The following is a 22,262-nucleotide window of genomic DNA, read 5'->3' as shown; positions in this document are numbered from 1 at the left end:
TTGACTGTGAAGAAACAATGTTTTGTGTCTGCTTTCAGATTGTGTTCTGCCTTTAATTTCTCTCTCTCTGTCTGTCTCTCTTATTTTTTTCTTTTAATTCTTTGAGACATGGAATCAAGATTATGCATTCACATTCCATGTATGGAAGAAACAAAGGTGGGAGAATTGGGGGGTGGGGGTGGGGGGGGTAAGAAGAGGGGCGGGAAGTGGAGGAATCTTTCTTTTTTTTCTTCTATTACTGTTTGGTACGGAAACATTTCCAAGGCAGAAGTTGCAGCCTTTAACAGAATCGTAAAAACTGCCACCAAGATCACCGGGGCTGATCTACCTTCTCTAGAAGACATATAAGCGGCTACTCAAAAAAGCAAAATCAATCAGCTAGGACGAATCACAGCCAGCTTTTGGGATTTTCGAGATGCTCCCCTCTGGTCGACAGTACAGAAAGACGAAAACCAATCGCTTCGCCAATAGCATTTTCCCCAAAGCAGTCAATACTCTGTCTCTCGAACGAACAAATTCAGTATGATAAATAGAATTGCGCAATCAACAACCATCTGCCTGAAGATCTAGTCATCAGCCCCATCCACATGTAATATGCAGCTTCTGTTCAAACGTGTGTGTGTGTCTGTGTGTGTTTGTGTGTGTGTGTGTGTGTGCAGTGCGTGCATGAGTGAGTATGCACGCGTTTTTATATTGATATGCAGTTGTATTGTATCCTAATTTCTGCTGTATCTGTGTTTATGATTTTCGATTTATGTTCGTACCTTGTTATGTACTACCCCGCTCATTCAGAGTCCCCCATACACAGCCACAGTTCTGACACCGTCCTTGTTCAATAAGCGTATTTGTATTTGTATTTCTTTTTATCACAACAGATTTTTTATGTGAAATTCAGGCTGCTCTCCCCAGGGAGAGCGTGTTACTACACTACAGCAACACCCTTTTTTTTGTATTTTTTCCTGCATGCAGTTTTATTTGTTTTTCCTATCGTAGTGGATTTTTCTACTGAATTTTGCCAGGAACAACCCTTTTGTTGCCGTGGGTTCTTTTACGTGCATTGAGTGGTGGTCTGGACACTAGTTATTCGGATGAGACGATAAACTGCGTCTCATCCGAATAACTAGTGTCCAGACCACCACTCAATGTCTAGTGGAGGGGGAGAAAATATTGGCAGCTGAGCCATGATTCAAACCATCACTCTACATGTGTGTCTGAGACAAAAATTTGATATGTACGTGTAGGTGGGTTATGATATGGACTGAAGTGATGGGAAGAGCAAAACAGAAAGAGAGAAAGCATGATTGAGCACTGAACAGAGACGGACTCAACACAGAGCATGGTTGAGCGCTGAACAGAGACTGACCCAACACAAAGCATGATTGAACACTGAACAGAGACTGACCCAACACAAAGCATGATTGAGCACTGAACAGAGACTGACTCAGCACAGAGCATGATTGAGCGCTGAACAGAGACTGACCCAACGCAAAGCATGATTGAGCACTGAACAGAGACTGACTCAACACAGAGCATGATTGAGCACTGAACAGAGACTGACTCAACACAAAGCATGATTGAGCACTGAACAGAGACTGACTCAACACAGAGCATGATTGAGCTGCTGAACAGAGACTGACTCAGCATAAAGCATGATTGAGCTGCTGAACAGAGACTGACTCAACACAAAGTATGACTGATCATGAAGTAAGAGATCAACTCACTCACAAACATAATTTCAAGAAGGATATTCCATCACTTGCGTTTAATTCATTTTTGTATACTCTACATATACTTGGGATATATAAACAATCTTTTCAAACAAACAAACGTATCTTCAAAATAAACAAACAATTTCACCTTCATGTTCTGTTCAAGTGACAAAGGTTACAAATATTATTGCCAGGAATGTAAAACAACAAACTGCAGCGTAAAAGACAATTAGTATTGCACTTGTGAGATTTTTACAACCGAAGTCAGATGTGGTGCTTATTAAAATCAGCAATAAAGATTCAAAGGGGAATTGTTAATGTTTTCTGAAAAAATGAATGAGCAAAAAAAACACAAAAAAACAAAAACAAAGAAATTCAATACAATGCAATGCAATACAACACAATACAGTATGGTTAAAGTAAACAAAAACAATTTTTTACTTAATCATTTTGTGAAAAAGATCTAACATTTCAACTGTCACATGACTGAGAAAAGCATAAAAAAAATAAAACATACATTATAGCATAGTGAAAAAAACAACAACACAAAAACAAAAGAGTAATTAATGATAAAAATATAATTCTTAAGTTTTTTCTATCCTAAAAATGTTTAGTAATACATAAAAAAAAACAGAAGAAAATAAATTTAAAAAAAATTTTTTTTTTTTAAAATCAGACAACATAAGTTCCAAAAATCACCACACGTAACATTTGCAACTGCATCACATTGGCAGCAGATTTTTTTTTTTTTTTAACCCAACATAAAAAAGGACAATAGTAAATGGTCAACAAATTACAACCTTCTTCTCTCTATACAACATGCATCAGCTGAGATGATACAGATTGTTAATATTGTTTATCATTACAAAGACAGTGACATAATGGCAGTCAGTATTATTAATAATAATAATAATGGTAATTATATAGCGCTGAATCTTGTGCAGAGACAAATCAAAGCACTTTCGCACCAGCCATTCACACGCATGCATAACTCTAAAACTGGAGAAACTGAAGACAAGGAAGAGGCAGGGAAGGGAGGCTATTTTGGGAAGAGGTGGGTTTTAAGGCCACACTTGAAAGAGCTGAGTGTGGAGACTTGACGAAGCGAAAGAGGAAGTTCATTCCAGTTGCAAGGTCCAGAGACAGAGAAAGAACGGCGGCCAACAGTCAAGAGCTTGAATCTGGGTATGCGTAAACAGAGTGGATCCGAAGCTGATCGTAGTGAGCGAGATGGAGTGTAGAGGTGAAGGCAGCCACAGAGATAGGAAGGGCTGATTTGTGAATACATTTATAACATAGAGTATTACTCACAATCTATTGACATGCATATTCAGCACAAGTAGATACCTCAATATATTAACAACACGCATATTTAGCACCATGAATACAAGTGATCAGCGAAAGAAAATTGTCAACCAATAAAAATTAAGAGCAATACAAATATGTTGGACAACTGACTAGGGCTGTGCTTTGTGATATGTTACCTTCTCTTTCACATGGATCCATTAACTAAATGAGTAAAAACATGCAGATCAAAAATAATCATATTCAAAAAAGCAACTGGTATTTTTAGCACTTCAATGGAGGGGGCCTGGTTGCCGACATGGCCAAACTGCAGAAAGACATTCAAGAATGACAACTTATCAGCTGACTGTTACTAATTTGATCAATGAAGTTCCTTCCCCAGTAAAACACATCTTTTCTTCATCTTTTGTGTGTGTGCATGTGTGTGTGTGTGTGTGTACATGTTGTTTGTGGAAAGTGGTGGTGAAGAAAATAAAACTTTGTCAATGGGGTGATTTTTTTGACTGCTCTGTTTCTATAAGAAAAAAAACTAACTATACTGCTCAATAACAGGATAAAGATGATAAAATAAATATATATATATATATATATAATGAAATTAATGGGGGGTGGGGGGAGGGAACAACACTCAAATACATTTGATCCAGATGAAGCAGAACACCAAGTTCAAACCTAACTCAGATGGTTAACACCCCAGGGCATTTGTGCAAAAATGTTGAAAAATCAGAGGGGTGGCAAAACTGATTATATGGTACGGTTAAAACTGAGCAACTTTCTGTAAGCATTCAATGTGTTGGAATGCAAACTGATCTGCACGGTGAGCTACAACTTGTCTTTTTTTTCGTTTTGTATTTGTGCAGAAATAAAACAGTGTGGTAACATTGCGTACACAAAATTTTAGGAACAATAATGAGCATTACAGTCCTCCATACTATATCATTACAATGATGACTTGGTCCCAGACATATATCAATTTCAACAGAAATATATGTACTGTGGTTAACTCGCTCCATTCGAACGGCGAAACAGACGACGTTAACAGCGTTTCATCCCAATTACCATCATCAAAATATTACAAGCAGAACGCTCTTATACTGAAGAGGTGAATGTTGACAAAGAATACCACAGTTCTGACGATGGAAGCTAAAGGTTGGGTCATTCAGACACCCACTGGACATCCGAGGGGTCTGTGAAGAGGAGAAGAGAGGACTGGCCGTACTGAGTGAGTTAAGCAAAATTGCACACAAGAGAAAACACTGTGTATGGATAAAAAAAAATCAAAGTTAACATTCACTCAAATCGCATACTGCCAGCAGTAATGTCCAGATCTTAATCTCAAAATCTCACATGTGTGTGTGTGTGTGTTTGTGTGTGTGTTACTTTCCAGATCTTTATCTTAAAATATATGTGTTTGTATGTGTACTTGGGGGGTTGTTGTGTGTGTTTGGGCTTGCTATCCTCTAACTTTTACACCACATTCAGTCAGAAAACAATGTCGAATCTTCAAAAGTCCGTGATGGAAGCAGACGGTCTTTTTTTCTTGACAGCTTCCTGTACTAAGAACCAGACAGGTGGGCTTGTCCTGACAGCAGTGGACAGGTACCCGGCTGCAGTTCCCATGTCCAGGTTGTTGATTCCCTCACCATTCTGCGGGACAAAATATCGTGTTCCTGAGCTGAAAACCATTTGCTGTTGTCTGACAGGGTACAATGTCACACTGTGGAAGCATTCATTCCCTTTTTGTGAATGACTATGACTCTCAAACTATGAGGAAAGTTTGCACTGGCTCTTGGTGCAGCAGCCTTTGGAGCTTGTTGGCTTTTGGGGACCATCCCCATCCCTAAAGCCCTCTTGGCCAAGAGAGTAGGGGATATAACTTGGGCTAGATACTCTCCACTATCATCAGATTCTAGGCCCAGACAGCGAGGACAACAGACGCCTCCTCTGCTGTTCTGATGGTCATAGATGGACACGACTGACTATCATACATCATCCCTATTATTCTTCTTGTCCCAGCAGCTTATGTGTCCAGAATCCTACAGTATTTGTGATTGTATAAGATTTCCCGTTCATATCTGTACCTTTCATGTACCACACACACACACCCCTCTCAGTATTTCTTCTGACACTAGTACACTTGGTAATGAAGACACATTCTACATATTCTATTCTGTTCTGCTCTGTTCTGTTGTTTTCCATTCAAGTCTGTTCCATGGTCAAACAGTACTGGAGTTCTCTAGCAGGCAGGCATGGGAGTGGAGGACAGATCTTCTTCTTCTTCTTCTGCGTTCACTCGTATGCACACAAGGGGGCTTTTACGTGTATGACCATTTTTACCCCGCCATGTAGGCAGCCATACTCCGTTTTCGGGGGTGTGCATGCTGGGTATGTTCTTGTTTCCATAACCCACTGAACGCTGACATGGATTACAGGATCTTTAACGTGCGTATTCAATCTTCTGCTTGCATATACACACGAAGGGGGTTCAGGCACTAGCAGGTCTGCACATATGTTGACATGGGAGATCATAAAAATCTCCACCGTTTATCCACCAAGCGCCGTCACCGTGATTCGAACCCGGGACCCTCAGACTGACAGTCCAACGCTTTAACCACTCGGCTATTGCGCCCGTTGGAGGACAGATCAAATCAAGTGCTGTGAAAGGGGAGAGAAAGGAAAACCAACCTGGTGATGCCTCACAGTCACTCAGTCTGTGTGGACTGAGGTCAGTACTGTGTGGGAATGTCGCTCCTCCTCCCCCCCCTGGAGACTGAACACACACACACACATACACACATACACACACACACACACACACACACATACCCACACACACACACACGCACACAAACACACACACACACATACGCGCACACAAACACACGCATGCCAGCACGCTCATGCACACGCGCACATGCACACACACACACGTGCGCACACACACGCACACACACACACATACATACACACACACAAACATACACACACATACGCACACACAAACACACACACATACACAAACACACACATACGCACACACAAACACACACGCATGCCAGCACGCACATGCACACACACACGCGCGCACACACACACACACATGTACACACACACACACACACACACACACACAAATGCACACACACACACACACATGCGCGTACACATATACACACACATGCACGCACATACACACACATACACACACACACACAGAGTAAGACATGAAATACATCCAGTTTTGTGGTGGTCAAATAAATGTCTGAAAATGACATGATCTGAAATCACAATGCACTGGGGTTTTTGGGGTTTGTTTTTTTTTTCAATGACATCACCAGACAAAATCATACAAAATGTTTGAAAGTGACACAACTGAAAAAAAAATTATATGCATCTTTCAATGACTCACCACACACAGTCATAAACGGCCCTTTTTACAGCTTACTTCATTCGTCATGAACTTCCAAGTTTGGAAAAAAAAAAAAAAAAAAATTTCAATTACTAACAATTGCTTAAAAACTTTTTTTGTTTTAATCAAACACAACTGTTAACCAGTCATGCACAGCTGTTGTTGTTGTCTTTTCTTTTTTTAATTTTCTTTTTTTCTTTTTCATCGTACACTATGAATTTCAGAAATAAGAAATGAAAACTGCCTGCCACTTACCATCTCTTTATAGATCTTTTTTTCATTTCATTTTAATTTTATACACACAAATCAGAATGTGACAATAATAAAGAATAAAAATCACACATACTTATTCCTTGGGGAATACAAATCCACATATGCTACACAACATTTGCACGGAAGAGGCTTGACAAGCAGCATAACCCGTTGCCCCAGACAGGCCTTGAGTGCATATATATATATATATATATATATATATTTCTATACCTATCACAGTTGATTCCTTCAACAGACTTTCGCCAGCGGATAACACTTATGTTGCAATGGGTTCGTTTTCAGCTCAGCAAGTGTGTGCTGCACACGGGACTTTGGTTTATCGTCTCATCAAAATAACCAGATGTTCTGTTTAATTTTTCCAGTCAAACATGGGAGAAGGGTCAAGACTGGGATTCGAACCCAGACTCTGACAGACACTGTACTGGCAAGAAAAGCATTCTTTACGATTCTGCCACCTTCTTCCTTGGGGGGGAAAAAGAGAGGAAGGGAAATGAGAATAAAATGTGAAAGTAAAAACAATATGAGAATAAATTTGAAAGTAAAGACAATCTTATCTTCTTCTTCTTCTTCTTCTTCTGCATTCACGGGCTGCAACTCCCATTTTCAACTGTATAAGTACGAAACAGCTTCTACATGCATAGCCATTTTTATCCCCACCACAAAGGCAGCCATGCTACACGGTAGAAAAGACAGTAATCAGTCTTTGAAGAGCATCGTGCTGTGCTGTGCTGTGCTGTGCTACACTGAGCTTTGCTGTGCTGTTCTACTGCACTGCGTTACTCTTTTGTCACAACAGATTCTCTGTGTGAAATTCAGACTGCTCTCCCCGGGGCGAGCACATTGCTACAGTGAGAGCACCACCATTTTCTTTTCTTTCTTCTGCCTGTGAGTGTATTTGTTTTCCTATCAAAGTGGATTTTTGTACAAAATTTTGCAAAGGATAACACTTTTCTTACCATGGGTTCTTGTACTTGCAACAAGTGCATGCTACACACAAGACCTCGATATATTGTTTACAGCATCCAGACCACCACCAAAGGTTAAGTGGAGGGATAGGGGGAGAATGAAAATACTGGCCAGCGCGGGATTTGAACCTGTGTGCTCAAATGATCTCACTTCCTAGGTGGACATGTTACCGCTGGGCCACACACCAATGTACTCACCATCTGTGCCCCAGGGCCAAACATGTGGAAGCAGCGCTGTTTCTCCTGCAGGTAGGCCTGGCACTGCCTCTGTCTGCAGGCCGACAGCTGTGTGAGGGCCGCTCTGTTCCCAGGCTCGAACTCCAGCACTTTGCCAAAGTCCTCCACTGCTCGACTGTACTCGCACCGCAACAGGCGAGCCTGGGGGCGTTCACAGAGCAATTTCAGTTTCACTTTCAGTTTCTCAGAGATGCCAACCCCTGTCAAGTGTTTGTGGGAACAGTCAGGAAATTTGGCTGGAACATTTTGAATCTGGTAAGAACACTCGGACTCTGAGCCACATCACCAAACATACATTGTATCTACTAGGCATACAAACACTTGGGCCAACCTGCAACACAATGTAACTGCTAAGATTAAGCTGACTGGTCCACTTAATGTTGTTTCAACGTAAACACGCACACGATGAGCTGAGCATCATCAAGTGAGACCAAGGTTAGTTGTGACTGCCCTGGCCTCGTGATCAACAGGTCTAGAGCGCCTGGGTAATGTCACGACCGGAAGCATGTGACCATGCTATCTAGTCGTAAATGAACTCGTCAGAACAATTCTGACGTTGGCGTAGCGTCGCATCAAACTGTGGTCGAGTGTAACATAACACGGTGAAATCGTAACAGTCGGTTTCTCAAGGAGGCGTCACTGCATTGAGACAAATCTGTACACGCTACACCACACCTGCTAAACGGATGCCTGACGAGTTTTATGACCCAACACGCTTAGTCAGGCCTTGAGGGCATGCATATATTTATTTGTGAACCTACCAGTGTGCATTTCTTAGTCAGGCCTTGAGGGCATGCATATATTTATTTGTGAACCTATCAAAGTGGATTTCTTCTACAGAATTTTGCCAGGAGTAAAGCGCATTTCCCAAGGACACAACACCTTGATGAAACAGGGCGTCAAACCCTGACTGCAGGTGAACACAGCATCGGAAGTCCAACACCTTCTGTTATGGCGCCTCCTCTGACTCTATAAAACTTACAAATGGAGAGAGTCTTTAAAGAAACAAAAAAACAAAAACAAAAACAAAAACTATCATTTGTAAAATAAGACACTTTGACATGAAGTGTCTATGTTTCAAACCATAGGTTCGTCTTCAGGAAATGTGTCAATCGGAAATCAAACTTAGATGACCAGAGTAAGAGAGACACACACACAAAAAAAAAAAAATGGATAAAAGGTAACCTTCCTCCACTAAAAACAGTACCTGAAGACGAACTTACAGTTTTAAAGGTAGACACATCGAAGTGAGTCTTCTTTTATGACCCAAAGTTGTTTTTTTCTTCATCAAGTTTCTCCATTCGTATAAAGAATTTTTCAAAGTTCTCACAGAAGTCACCAAACAAAGTCCCATACTTTTTCCAGACCTTGTCCAGATCAAACTGAAATGTCTGCAAACACAAATCCAAAAACTTGTCTGCTACATAGCTGATGAAAGAAGATGATAAGCAGATATCCTGGTATCAGTGTTCAATTTTCATCACTTTTTATCATTATGTTTGTTCATTAGTTTGTTCTTTAAACACACTGAACTTTTTGTTAAATGGTACTGGGTCAAGGGTTTTATCAATGTTTTCAGACTTATCCATACCCAGAGGGGCAAAACATATTTTCAAAGACTTTTCCAGCCCTGCAAATGGTTCTCATTTTCCCAAGACTGTTCCAGACTTACTTGGCTCTGCATGCATCAGGATTTCTTTTGGATTCCTTTCACTTTATGGCATATAATGCAATGCAATGCAATACAAGACAGTGCAAAATAACACAGCACAGCACAGCACAACATCACACCATACCATGCCATAAAATACAACACAACACAGCACAGCACAGTACCGCACAGTGCTGCACTGCGCCGCACAGTACAATACATTACAATACAATACAATACATTACAATACAATACAATACAATACAATGCAACATCTTTATGAATTACAAATTATTTGAGCATTCAATCGCTCATCACTCACACAACAATCTCTCAACCCACAGTTGAGTCTGATGCACATGTGAACATAACAAAGGATGAACAAAAAAGGAGAAAAAAAAGGAAAACAAGTTAAACTGAATAAAGATATGAAAGTAATAAAACCAAGCAGCTTCATATATCACGCAGCAAAGGATATACGTTCTAAAATAGCATGTATTTCAAGAAACACTTCCAGAATTTAACCAACACTGTTAGAACATTTTTCATCATAAGTACTAAAAACACAGAATTCTTGCATGCAGTAAATAAGACAATGCTAAATTAATATGTACTTTAAGAAACATTATTCCAGAATAAAAACAAAACTAAAAAACCTACTCCAAACTGATCATTATAAATTCTTCAGACAGCAGACCAATATCTAAAAGTAAAACATGATATTTGAACAAATACATAAACATCCACTTTTGTTCATAAACTAGCAGCAACAAGTAAAATCCCATACCAGCAGAAGCCAGAGAGAAGAGGAAAACACGGCAATGAAAGCTGTTTGCAGCACTGACAGCTTGTGCTGATCCTACAAAGCTGTTGAATGTATCGCTGAAACACAACATTCCTCACCGTATGGGCGCACGAAGAACTTTTCATCATCATTGTTCTCATTAATATCATTACTGTTACCATCACTATTATCATTGTTATTATTATAATTAATTACAGAAAACTGGAGAGAAAAAAAAAAACAGTGAAGGGAGAGAGAGAGAGAGAAAGAACTCAGAACTCAAAACATTTATTATTCAAGGGAGAGAAAGAGAGAGAGATCCTAAAACAGATGAAGCGATAATCATCCCGCATACTGAAAGCAGCGCATGAACATTAAAAAGAGCAAGCACCAAGTCACATACATACTCCTCTTCTTCCTTCCTACCCAGTCAGTTACCATGACGACTACCACTCTGCACGTACAAAGGCATGAGGACAGAGAGGGGAACGGTGTGATACTGGTGGACTGGTAGAGCCTCGTGGTAACACATCCGCCAAGGCAGCGAGAGAATCTGAGCATAGGGGTTCAAATCCCACACTTGCCAGAACTTTCTCCCCCTCCACACCACATTTTGAGTGGTGGTGGTCTGGATGCTAGTTATTTGGGCGAGACAATAAACCGAGGTCCCATGTGCAGCCTGCACTAAAAGCAGTGTAAAAGAGTCCTGGCAACAAGAAAATTGTCCCTGGCAAAACTGTGTATCAAAATCCACTCTATTATACGTGTGTACCTCTGTGTGTGTGTGTGTGTGTGTGTCTGTGTGTGTGTGTGTGCTGTGTGTGTGTGTGTGTGTCTGTGTGTGTGTGAGAGAGCATGCACAACTGAAGTCAGACTGAATGACACAGGAAACTAATGATGAGCACCTAAAGGTAGCTCTCATTCAGCACAAACAGGGTCAGCAGCCTGTGTGTGCACATGACTCTGTGTCTGTAAACAGCTTAGAGCATGGTCTCTGGTTGAGGATAGGCGCCGTGTAAGTGTCCATGTAAATCAATCAACCAACATACCTGTCCGCGGCGAAACAAGGCCTTCACGCTGTGACTGTCCAGCTCCAGCGCCCGGCTACACTCTGTCTCCACCTGACACACAACACAATGATAAGAGGATAATAATAAGAAGAATAAGAAGAAGAATGGTAAAGATGATGATAATAATAAACAGCAATAGTAATAATGAAATGATGATAATAATAGTAACAATGATACTGCTGCTACTACTACTACAACTACTACTGCCGCCACTGCTACTACTGCTATCAATCATGATAATAAATAACAATAAAATAAAAAATAATGAGGAGGAGAAGAAGTCAAGAAGAAAGAGAAGGAGGAGTAGAAGAGAAGAATAAGGAGAAGTTGGAGAAGAGGGAGAGAAGAAGGAGAAGGAGGAATAGAAGAAAAAGAAGAACAGTAACAACAGTATATTAATTTTATACAGCGCTTTTAATCCTCTCAAAGAGCTGAACAATGACACGTCATGCAAAGCACACAGAAAATAAACCCCACCCCCACCACCCCAAACTCTTCCCCCCCACACATATGCATGCATGGAAGAAATAGATGTTGATCTACAGAGTACATATATGGAATGGAGTAACTCAAATATGTACAGACTGCTTAAAAAAGAAATATTTCAAAATTTGTTTCAAAATGATGTGAGTGAAGGACTGTGATGGATTGAAAAAGGCAGTGAATTCCAGGTTTGTACAGCTGAATAACTTCTTCCTGTTTTTATTTGTGGGCTGCAACTCCCATGTTTACTCATATCATATACAAGTGGGATTTTAAGTGTTTGATCATTTTTACCCCTGCCATGTAGGCAGTCATATATTCTGTTTTCAGGAGAATCTGAATAACCAAAAGCTCTCCTGCATACAGCATGTATATTTGAATCACGGCTCAGCCGCCAATATTTTCTCCCCCTCCACTAGACCTTGAGTGGTGGTCTGGACGCTAGTCATTTGGATGAGACGATAAACCGAGGTCCTGTGTGCAGCATGCATTTAGCGCACATAAAAGAACCCACGGCAACAAAGGGCTTGTTCCTGGCAAAATTCTGTAGAAAAATCCACTTCGATAGGAAAAACAAATAAAACTACATGCAGGAAAAAATACAACAAAAATGGGTGGCTCTGTAGTGTAGCGACGCGCTCTCCCTGGGGAGAGCAGCCCGAATTTCACACAGAGAAATCTGATGTGATAAAAAGAAATACAAATACAAATATAAATATAATCCTGTTGAGTTTAAGAACAAAAGCAATCAGCTGTATATGACTGACACTGATTTGCCTTGCTATGGTCATTAACAGTCAGTCCTGTGATCCCAGGTACCGTAAAGTTCGGTCTATTGAGCGCACCGGTATATAAGCTGCACCAACTAAATTTTGGAAAAAATTGAACTTTATACATACATAAGCCGCACTGGCTTATAAGCCGCACTTATTTCCGGTACCGGAACACATACTGATACTACAGAAAAGCTACCAATACTGTAGGTTATGAAATAAACACAAGCAGGAACAACAGAAAGCACACTATCCTGAAGCTCATCCAAAAATTCATGGACAGAAATCATGATTTTGGTGAGTTGAAGGGCAGCTAAGAATAGACGAGAACGTGACACTCCCGGGATTGTTAAAATCCTCAAATAAGCCGCATCATTGTATAAGCCACAGAGGTTGAAGCTGGAGTAAAACGTTGCGGCTTATAGACCGAACTTTACGGTACTTCCATCCCACATGAAGGGGGTTCAGCCACCAGCAAGTCTGCACCTATGCTGACCCGCGAGATCTGAAAAATCTCCACACTCTTAACCCTTTCATCCCTTTAAGGTCGTCTGCCTGTACAGCCCTCCCAGCCTGGCTTGTTTTGGCCTGGCTGCATCAACGGGAAGGGGTGCTTCACTTCAGGCACAAATTTATAGCAGCTGCTCAACCAATAGCTGCCAAACTTCACGTTATGACTGGAATGTAATTTTGAAACAAATTGCTGAAGTCTCACGACAAAGGATGCTACAGTTTACTTGTAACTTTAAATCAAAAACAGAAATAGTACAATGTTAGCTTCTGTCGATGTTGAAGGTCGTGGGCTATCTACTTGATTGTCTACACTGGTTGCTAATTTCATCTCCTTCACTTTCCCATGAATTATTGAAAGAATTATAGGACAAATCATCATTGTCTGGGCTGAATTCGCTGCAAGAGTCCATCATAATTTCACTGAGCTCTAAACTGCGCAGTAAGCCTTTGACATTTTACCATATCGAAGCGGAAAACTGGATAAAAAAACAACTCACTATTCATTCAATTTTGGGAGCGAAACTTCGCGTACCAGTGAGGAAGGAAGTTAAGCTGGAGTTACTTCCCTTACATAGCAGTTTAATGCATAATAATGAGCTGACGAACCGGTTTAAATAAACGGGTTTCTTTGCCCGCCTGTCAGGCGGACTCAGGCGGAGAACGACGATCAGTGGCGCACGCCTCTCAGGCAGGCACAGGGCTGAATGAGTTAACCGACCATGTGCGCCCAAACCAGGGGTGAGGTGGGATCAAACTCAGGGAAACTCGGGGCAAGAATCCAGCGCTCTGACCATTTGGCCACCGCACCTGTCTGTGGACCACTGATGTGAGCACTCTTCCAGAACAAGACTGGCTGTTGCTGCGCACAGATGGTCCCACACAGCTAGGTACTACTGAACATCACCAAAGTGCAGGGTCTCCTCTGGTGTGTGGCCTCCTGGTGACCTAACACTGGTAGTTCCCTCTGGACTACTGATGCAAAGGCTTCAACAGATGAGCCCAGGTGAGGTTGTCTATGGGGTATTGAGTTGCATGGGGGTAATGCCATTGAAATGGGGCAGTTGAAGGGACAGCAATAAAAAAAATTAAAAAAAAAAAAAAAAAAGTGACTGCCATACTAGAAATACGCTGTCACTCAGCACTGCATCCAAAGTGATACCTGAGACAGGTGGTTCAGCTCCAGGTGACACAGGGCCAGGTTGAGGTGCGCGGCCTTACCTGAGACAGGTGGTTCAGCTTCAGGTGACACAAGGCCAGGTTGAGGTGCGCGGCCAGCAGCAGGTGATGCCGGTCCAGCCCCTGGTCCCCCTGCAGGTCAGAGGTCACCGGCTCCAGGTAGGTCACCATCTTCCTGTAGTAGCTGATGGCGCGCTCGTACTTCCCTTTCTGGGGACCACGGAAACTCACACACATCATCATCTTACTTCTTGAACTGACTTTAACCCTTTCACCACCAAGCTTGCATTTATTCACAGGTGTGGTAGAGAACCCATATCACTGAAAGGTGACCATTCATTGGTCTGTCATCCATGAACCTACTGCTCTTAATGTTCGGTGGGAGGATAGGCCATAGTTTCTATACATCAAAGGGGGAATCCCCGGCTATTCTTAGCCACTGTCTTTTCTGTGTTTATACCACAAGGGAATTTTGTACTCTAAATTGACTGGCGGTGAAAGGGTTAACAATCTAATGCTTCTGTGTCATTCAATCAGCACTCAAATGAGTGTGGTTTATCTTCTTTCTCTCACTCTCTCTTTTTTTTTTCTTTTTTTTTTTTTTTTAAAGAATGCAGGTTGGAGAAAAAGGAGCAAGATAATGCCTAGAGCCTGACTTGTGTGAGAGTGAGAATGAATGCAAAGAGAGAGAGAGATGACAAGCACAAATAAATATTTGATAAAATCCACTATTTTATCCAACCTGCTTTGCTTCTTGTCAAAATTACTGTGAATTTTTTTTTTTTTTTTTTTTTTTTCAAATACAATTGTACAGTCTTGGAATCTGCACTTTATTCAGTTATTTTGTTGTATTTCTTTATGAGAAGATTATGCTGTTGTTTTGAGGTATATTAAGCAAAATTATATTAATATGTGCTGCATGATGGAAGGGAAAAACATGTGTTTCTGATATTTCTTAACGTGCCTTTATTGTTGACTGATACATTTTTTAACAGGTTAAATGATCAAGCAAACAAACACATCACACACAGAGACACAGACAAACTTCAGTCTAACACATACACATACAAGACCCCCACCCACCCATCCACACAGACAAACATCAATCACACACACACACACACACACACACACACACACGCACACACACACACTTTTATAACAAAGTTCATCAAAGATGTTAAATGTACATGTGGAGAATCTATTTCTAGCAAACACATACTCTTTGAATGTCAGAGCCAGAAATCGTTTTTACCAAACTCCTCGGAAAATTCTTGTGAATGTATTTTTGACAATTTCAAGATGTTACCTGCTATTGCAGAAGGTTTACTGCATAGTCCAATAGAACATTTGTTACAGTTGTTTGATGTTAGCGTTTCCTTCTATATGCCTATGTCTCCCCTTTTAATGTTTTATTTGTTCCAATGCTCTGTATCTTTCCCCACCACACACACACATGCGCACACACGCACACACACACATACATACACACATACCATTCTTCACCCTCTGCCCAATATTCTTCCCACCACCACGCCCCGCCCTCCACCCCCCAGCCCTTTTTTTTTTTTTTGTCCAATATCACTTAAAGTGGAAGACGTTAAACTGAAGACTACTACTACTACTACTACTACTACTACTACACACACACACACATACACACACACAGTGACACAGAATGATACACACAGAAAAGCGCAGACAGACAGATGCACCCAAACACCCACACCCACACCCACACGCACACACACACACACACACACACACACGCACTTCAAACACTTGTGAACACATTTTGCACCTTAAAGTAGGTGGTGCCCTTTGCTTTGAAGTGTAAGGACTCCTCCAGTTTCTCCTCCACATCCATGTCCATGGGATCCAAGGGCTGTCACACACAGTACCAGCTCACTTCTGTCAGCCAACTGGATAATCCATAGTTTTGGATTTTATCTTGAAAATGTCTCTTTTGAACCAGCTTACTTCTATCGCCGAATTGGATAATCCAAACCATCAGATTTTATTTTGAAAATCTCTCTTTTGAACCAGCTCACTTCTATCGCTGAACTGGAGAGTCCATAGAATCAGATTTTATCTTGAAAATCTCTCTCCAGATCCAGCTTACTTCTATCAGCCAAGTGGATAATCCAAGACGTCGGATTTTATCTTACAAAACTCAGTGAAATACATGCAGTGAGTCTCAAACTCACAGAACCAACGCAAACCATCATGTACACCATTTTCCAAAGAAAGGGGAAAAGCAACAGTTAAAAGAAAAACCAACAAAAAAAAAAACCATCTTGCTGTAAATTTATTGCCTAAAATTAAAGACTTTCACAAGGACGTAAAGGGGCGACCACGACTATTCTGTACTGTTCTCAAACAGACCTGTTCCCAACCAGCCACCAACCTTTCATCTCTTTGTTGAGCTTGGAGATCTTTGACTCATTGTGTTTCCGGAATCAGACCACTCAGCATCAAATTCAAGCCAAAACCGAGTTTTCAGTCATCGGTGGGACTTTGGGACAAGCAAGGAGGCATACTGCTGGAAACGATCAACCCAGGGAGGGAAGATGGGCCAAAAATTGGAGATTGCGTTTTCGTGCATTTCGTGGGTATGCTGGAAGATGGCACAGTTTTCAACAGTGGCCGGAACAAAAAGGAACCATTTCAGTTTACAACAGGTAGAGGTGAGAACCCGGCATGTTGGTTAATCAGAGCACAGAGTTCTTTATTCTTTGTTTTTCAGTTTTCAGTAGGAAAACATAGCAGGCAAATTGTACTTTCACCTATCTCTGTCTGTCTGTCTGTCTCTCTGTTATAAGTCTTCCCTCCATCTCCCTCTCTATCTCTTTTCCACATCCCTTTTACTCATACATGATAAGCTCATGATTGAAAGACACACATACGCACACAATATAATTTCACTCTCACTCAATGAAAAGATGTTAAACAGAAGAACGAACCAACACACTGAATTATACACATACTAATCATGCATACACACATGCACACTCACACACAAGCACACACACACACATACACACACACACACACACACACACACACACACACACACACACACGCACACACACACACAAAACCATCCACACTGTCACCTCACCAGTTCAAAATGGACCATCTCCACATCACACACAACCGTGGCGCGAGGAAGAACGCCCAGGTCCGCGCTCCCTTCCTCCCCGTATGCGTACTTGGATGACAGGGTCAGGCGGTCCAGCTCCCCTTTCTTCATGTGCTTGGCAGCGATCTCCACCCCAGGTATCAGCCCCACGTCGTCCCCCTCCCCCTGGGTGTACGTCACTTGCCTCACCTCTATCTCCTGCCCTTCACACCACCCCTGATACCTAACTGTCCACAGCACACCACACATAGACATAAGTTTACAGCTTTAAAATAATTGCATACCACTATAACTTAGATTATAGTATCAATATGAATTTTATAAATAATACTCTTAAACAAAAATATCATGCACTGCATTATTGGAAACTGTAAAAAGATTGCATTCAGCTAGAACTTAAATTATAGTATCAATATCAATTCTCCATAACAATAATTATCTTAAACGTAAATATCAAGCACTGTCTTCTTGCAAAACTGAAACTGTGATTGGCTTATGACTTTTCCCTTCAGTTAGAGGCCAAGGCCTGAAACTGAAATAAAGAAATTAATATCTATATTCATATTTATATTCTCTCTCCTGTGCAAGGATAGCAGAATGGCAAAGATGCTTATTTGCCAATACAATATCCATGAGGGTCTGTGTCTGAATCCTGGTCTCACCCTTTCTCCTAAGTTTGACTAGAAAATCAAACTGATTGTCTAGTCATTCAGATGCTGAGGTCCTGTGTGCAGCATGCACTTGGTGCACTGACCATAACCCACGGCAACATAAGTGTTGTCCTCTGGTAAAATTCTTCAGAAGAAATCCACTCTGATAGAAGTACACAAACATACATATGCATGCACTCAGACCTGACTAGCATGTTGAGTTTTGCTGTTGGTCAGTTGCATTGCTTGGTTCTAACTTTTTGACAGTTACACGTGACTAAATGCCTACGTTGACCGAACTACGCCATTGGTCAGTTCCATACTACACATAGTCAGTAGCGGGTTACGACCATACTAGGCTCTTCCATCTGAGCAATGCAACTGGCTCCTGGAGAAAATCAAACTAAAACTGAAACTGAATCTCCCACATGCTTACTGGTCACAAGGGCCCCATCCACTGGAGTGGCCAGCCTCTGTCCCTGTCTCTCCATCCTCTTGATGATCCCCCCGTCCTGGTCGGGGGACAGATCCACACCTGTTGACAGTTTGTTTTAAACATAACTGTGTTAAAAAATGGAAATTTGCCAATATAATGGCTGCAATACTAAAAATCATACACGAAACAGAATGGAATACAGAAAAAGTTATGTGGAAGTGAAATAAGGGGGTGTGGGGGGGGGGGATGGAAGGGGGGGCAAAAAAACCCACATACACTAAGCATTGCAAGCTCCAAGTTGTCAAACACATTTAAGGGAAGCTGACAAGTATGCCATCAGGTTAGTATTAATGTTTATGTGCACACAGTGCTTACATGTGTGTGCGTGTGTGTTTGTGCGCATGCGTGAGTGCACACACACACACACACACACACACACACACACACACCCAAACACACAAACACTCTGACACAGTCTATGGTTAAAATTCACACCGGTATTTACTACCTTTATACACACACTCTCTTGTTTTCCCTCTCAAAGACACACACACACACACACACACACACACACACCCATACACACACACACAACCATGATTCTCAAAGGTGAACACAAGAATGTAGTGCCCAGCACCAAGTCACAACCCCACCTTTCCACTCAATGAGCTCCACTTCAAAGATGACTGTGGTGTTGCATGGAACCCCAGGGTGTTTTGCGGCTCCCTCTGCTTCATAGGCGTACTCTGGCTTGCTGGTGATGCGAGCCATCTCCCCTTTTCTCATGTTAGCAATGGCACAGTCCCAGGCCATCACCACTTCCGCTGCAACAGAATAAGTGATGAAGAAGTTTTGTTTAGATTTGTGTGAGAGACATGCTTCTTTTTTTTTTTCTTTTTTTCTTTTTTTGTACTGGATGTGAAACACACACACACACACACACACACACACACAATCACACACACACACTCACACACACACTCACACACACACACACACACACACACACACTTGCACACGCACAGAGCTGTGTGTGTAATGTGTTCTACTTCTAGAGATAGTTGATTGTATTTTTGTTATCAGAAAGTGTGTGTGTGTGTGTGTGTGTGTGTGTGTGTGCGTGTGTGTTTCTTGTTTTCTTTTCTTTTCTTTTTTTGTAAATTCTTTGAATCTTTGGTTTGCTTCCAGTGTCTTGTGAAATAGTCATACGTTTTTTCCTATACATGCACAACACAGCTAAGGAAAACTAAATAAATAACATCGAATATAAGATAAATAAAGGGAAATGAAATAAGATAAAAATAAAATGCATACATTTGTGTTTCTCCCCTACTTTGGTTTTATCTGAGTGAGAAACAGACTGAGAGTCATAGAGAGGCAAAAGAAGAGGGGCTATGTCTACATGAGAAAGGGGAAAGGGAGCGATATGTGAGAAAGACACAGAGAGAAAGACAGAGAGACAGACAGACAGACAGAGACAGAGAGAGACAGAGAAATACACACACAGAGACAAAGACAGAGACAGAGAGAGAGAGAGAAAGATACACACAGAGACAATGACAGAGAGACACAGAGAGGCGAAAGTGAAAGTACAATTTTCCTGCTGTTTTCCGAATTATGTTCGAAAACTGAAATTCAAATTCATGTAAAAGCTCTGTGCCCTGATTAGGCAACATTCCGGATTCTCACCTCTACCTATCGTAAACTGAAACGGCTCCTTTTTATTTCGGCTGCTGTCGAAAACTGTGCCATCTTCCAGCATACCCACGTAATGCACAAAAACGCGATCTCCAATTCTTGGCCCCTCATCTCCCCTCCCTGGGTTGATCGTTTCCAGCAGTATACCTCCTTGCTTGTCCCATGTCAGATCTCTCACCACGCCTACCAGGCTTTCGTCAGTCATCTTTACATCAACGGGGAAGTTAAAGTACTACTGATGACTGAAAACCCTGTTTTGGCTTGAATTTGACGCTGTGTTGTCTTATGCCGGAAATGCAATGAGTCAAAGATCACCAAGCTTAACCAAGAGATGAAAACTTCGGTGGCTGATTGAGGATAAATCTGTTTGAGAACAAAACTAAATTCGTTCCTTGGATTCAATTTTCTTAGCGTCTTGCTGTAACGATCACAACACACCGTTTTCTGTGTGGTTTGTTTAGGATTGAAGAGTCTATGCCAGTCTTGACTAAAAGCTAATTTATGTTTGCACATTTCATCTGTCACTGCTGCCGTATGCACATGTCAAATGAATCGGTATAAGGACATGCACGGCGCTTCCTTTTTTGAGGGGTGTATCTGGGTTTGTTCCAATGTACCTTTCATTTACTTGTGTGCTAGCTGGTAGCGTAAGGAACACTGACTTAATGTTGTGTACCTCAGTTGTGAATGGAGAGAGTTACCACTCTGCATTTTCTAGTCTTAAACTTAAGAGACTGACTGGAGCTTAGAAAATAAATAAGTAAATGAATTGACAGATAAAACTGATAAATAAGTAAAATAATACAGGGGGAAGTGTGACGTGTGTGTGTGTGTGTGTGTGTGTGTGTGTGTGTGTGATTCGATATAAAAGATATTAAAAAAATCCTCAGTTTGACAAGGACTGAGCCGAACCGTGGCAAACTGTCAACTTGGCTGCCGTCGGAACAGGCCAACTGCCGGATTCAGCTGAAACCCTCTGACAAGAAGCCGAAACACTAGTATGCACAATCTCAACAGCTAGGCCTCGCGCTACACTTCACGTGACGAACACGGGATGTGTGTTTCTATCAATGGGCATGCCTCTCAGTGAAACTGATCTTTCCGGGCGTCCGCAGTCTCTTCGGTTAAGATTAAAAACTTACAGTAGTGATTATAATACTGATATCGTCTAATAACAACAACGACAAGGCAATGGTAATTAATAGTGGTTATAATAACAATCATCATTATCATCATCACTGATCCGATCATCATCACTCATCATTCATCATAATCATAATAATCAGTCATAAGAATGCCGGATAATAATCAGTGACTGATGATGTTGATAATGGAAAAAAAAATACATTATCAACCACACATAGTAATAATAATGCGTAATATCTTTTATCATATAAAGTAACACGGATACAAAACCACAAATGCCGGCAGGCAATGCACATGTCGTGGGCAACAACAGGAACGTCATGTATTTTTGATGCCCACATCCATCTATCAAGTCTTATATAGTGCAAACAGACAAGAATTATTCTCTCTCTCTCTCTCTCTCTCTCTCTCTCTCTCTCTCTCTCTCTCTCTCTCTCTTCCCCCACCCCCCTTTTTTTTTTATCTAGGAAAAACAACAACAAAAAATAGAATGACTCAGCAAAAAAGGGACGACAGAAATTATAAAGAAAAGACTGACGAGAAACAAGCTGATCGATCGAGCCGACTGGAAGGATGAAGTTTTTGTCACAGAATGTTTTGAAGGTGGGGTTACTACCATAACACCGGATAGAAGTAACAGTTCAACTTACAGATCAGTGAAACAAATAATGCCTGGTTACAAATATATAAGTGGCTGGGAATTGATAGTGAAATGTTTTGTTTTTGTTGTCTTTTAACGAATATATTGTTAACTGAATTGATATATCACATCAAATAATTATACTCGCACAAGTTTATCATGATCATCATCTTAGATGAACAGACTATAAATAAATAAACGA

The 22,262-nt window shown here is 41.2% G+C and overlaps 1 protein-coding gene across 2 annotated transcripts; it reads right to left on the bottom strand.

Annotated features, from left to right (window-relative positions):
- Positions 1 to 1,766: 1,766 nt before the first annotated feature.
- On the bottom strand, positions 1,767 to 20,578 carry LOC143286509 (peptidyl-prolyl cis-trans isomerase FKBP4-like). 2 transcript variants are annotated; one of them, XM_076594089.1, is made up of 10 exons: positions 20,266 to 20,578; positions 19,230 to 19,400; positions 18,577 to 18,675; positions 17,470 to 17,717; positions 16,150 to 16,233; positions 14,391 to 14,558; positions 11,383 to 11,454; positions 7,860 to 8,039; positions 5,700 to 5,784; positions 1,767 to 4,661 (listed from the first exon to the last, which is right to left on the bottom strand). In XM_076594089.1, exons 1-10 carry the CDS (start codon positions 20,477 to 20,479, stop codon positions 4,654 to 4,656), a joined length of 1,329 nt encoding a protein of 442 aa, XP_076450204.1. In that variant the 5' UTR covers positions 20,480 to 20,578; the 3' UTR covers positions 1,767 to 4,653. The 2 variants fall into 2 exon arrangements, with proteins under 2 accessions (XP_076450204.1, XP_076450205.1); XM_076594090.1 differs by having other exon boundaries at positions 5,700 to 5,777.
- Between the last annotated feature and the right edge of the window lie 1,684 nt (positions 20,579 to 22,262).

The sequence above is a fragment of the Babylonia areolata genome, chromosome 10, assembly GCF_041734735.1.
Source record: "Babylonia areolata isolate BAREFJ2019XMU chromosome 10, ASM4173473v1, whole genome shotgun sequence".
Lineage (NCBI taxonomy): Eukaryota > Metazoa > Mollusca > Gastropoda > Neogastropoda > Buccinidae > Babylonia > Babylonia areolata.
Note: the sequence above shows the minus strand (reverse complement) of the source record. Positions and strands in the feature narration are given on the sequence as shown.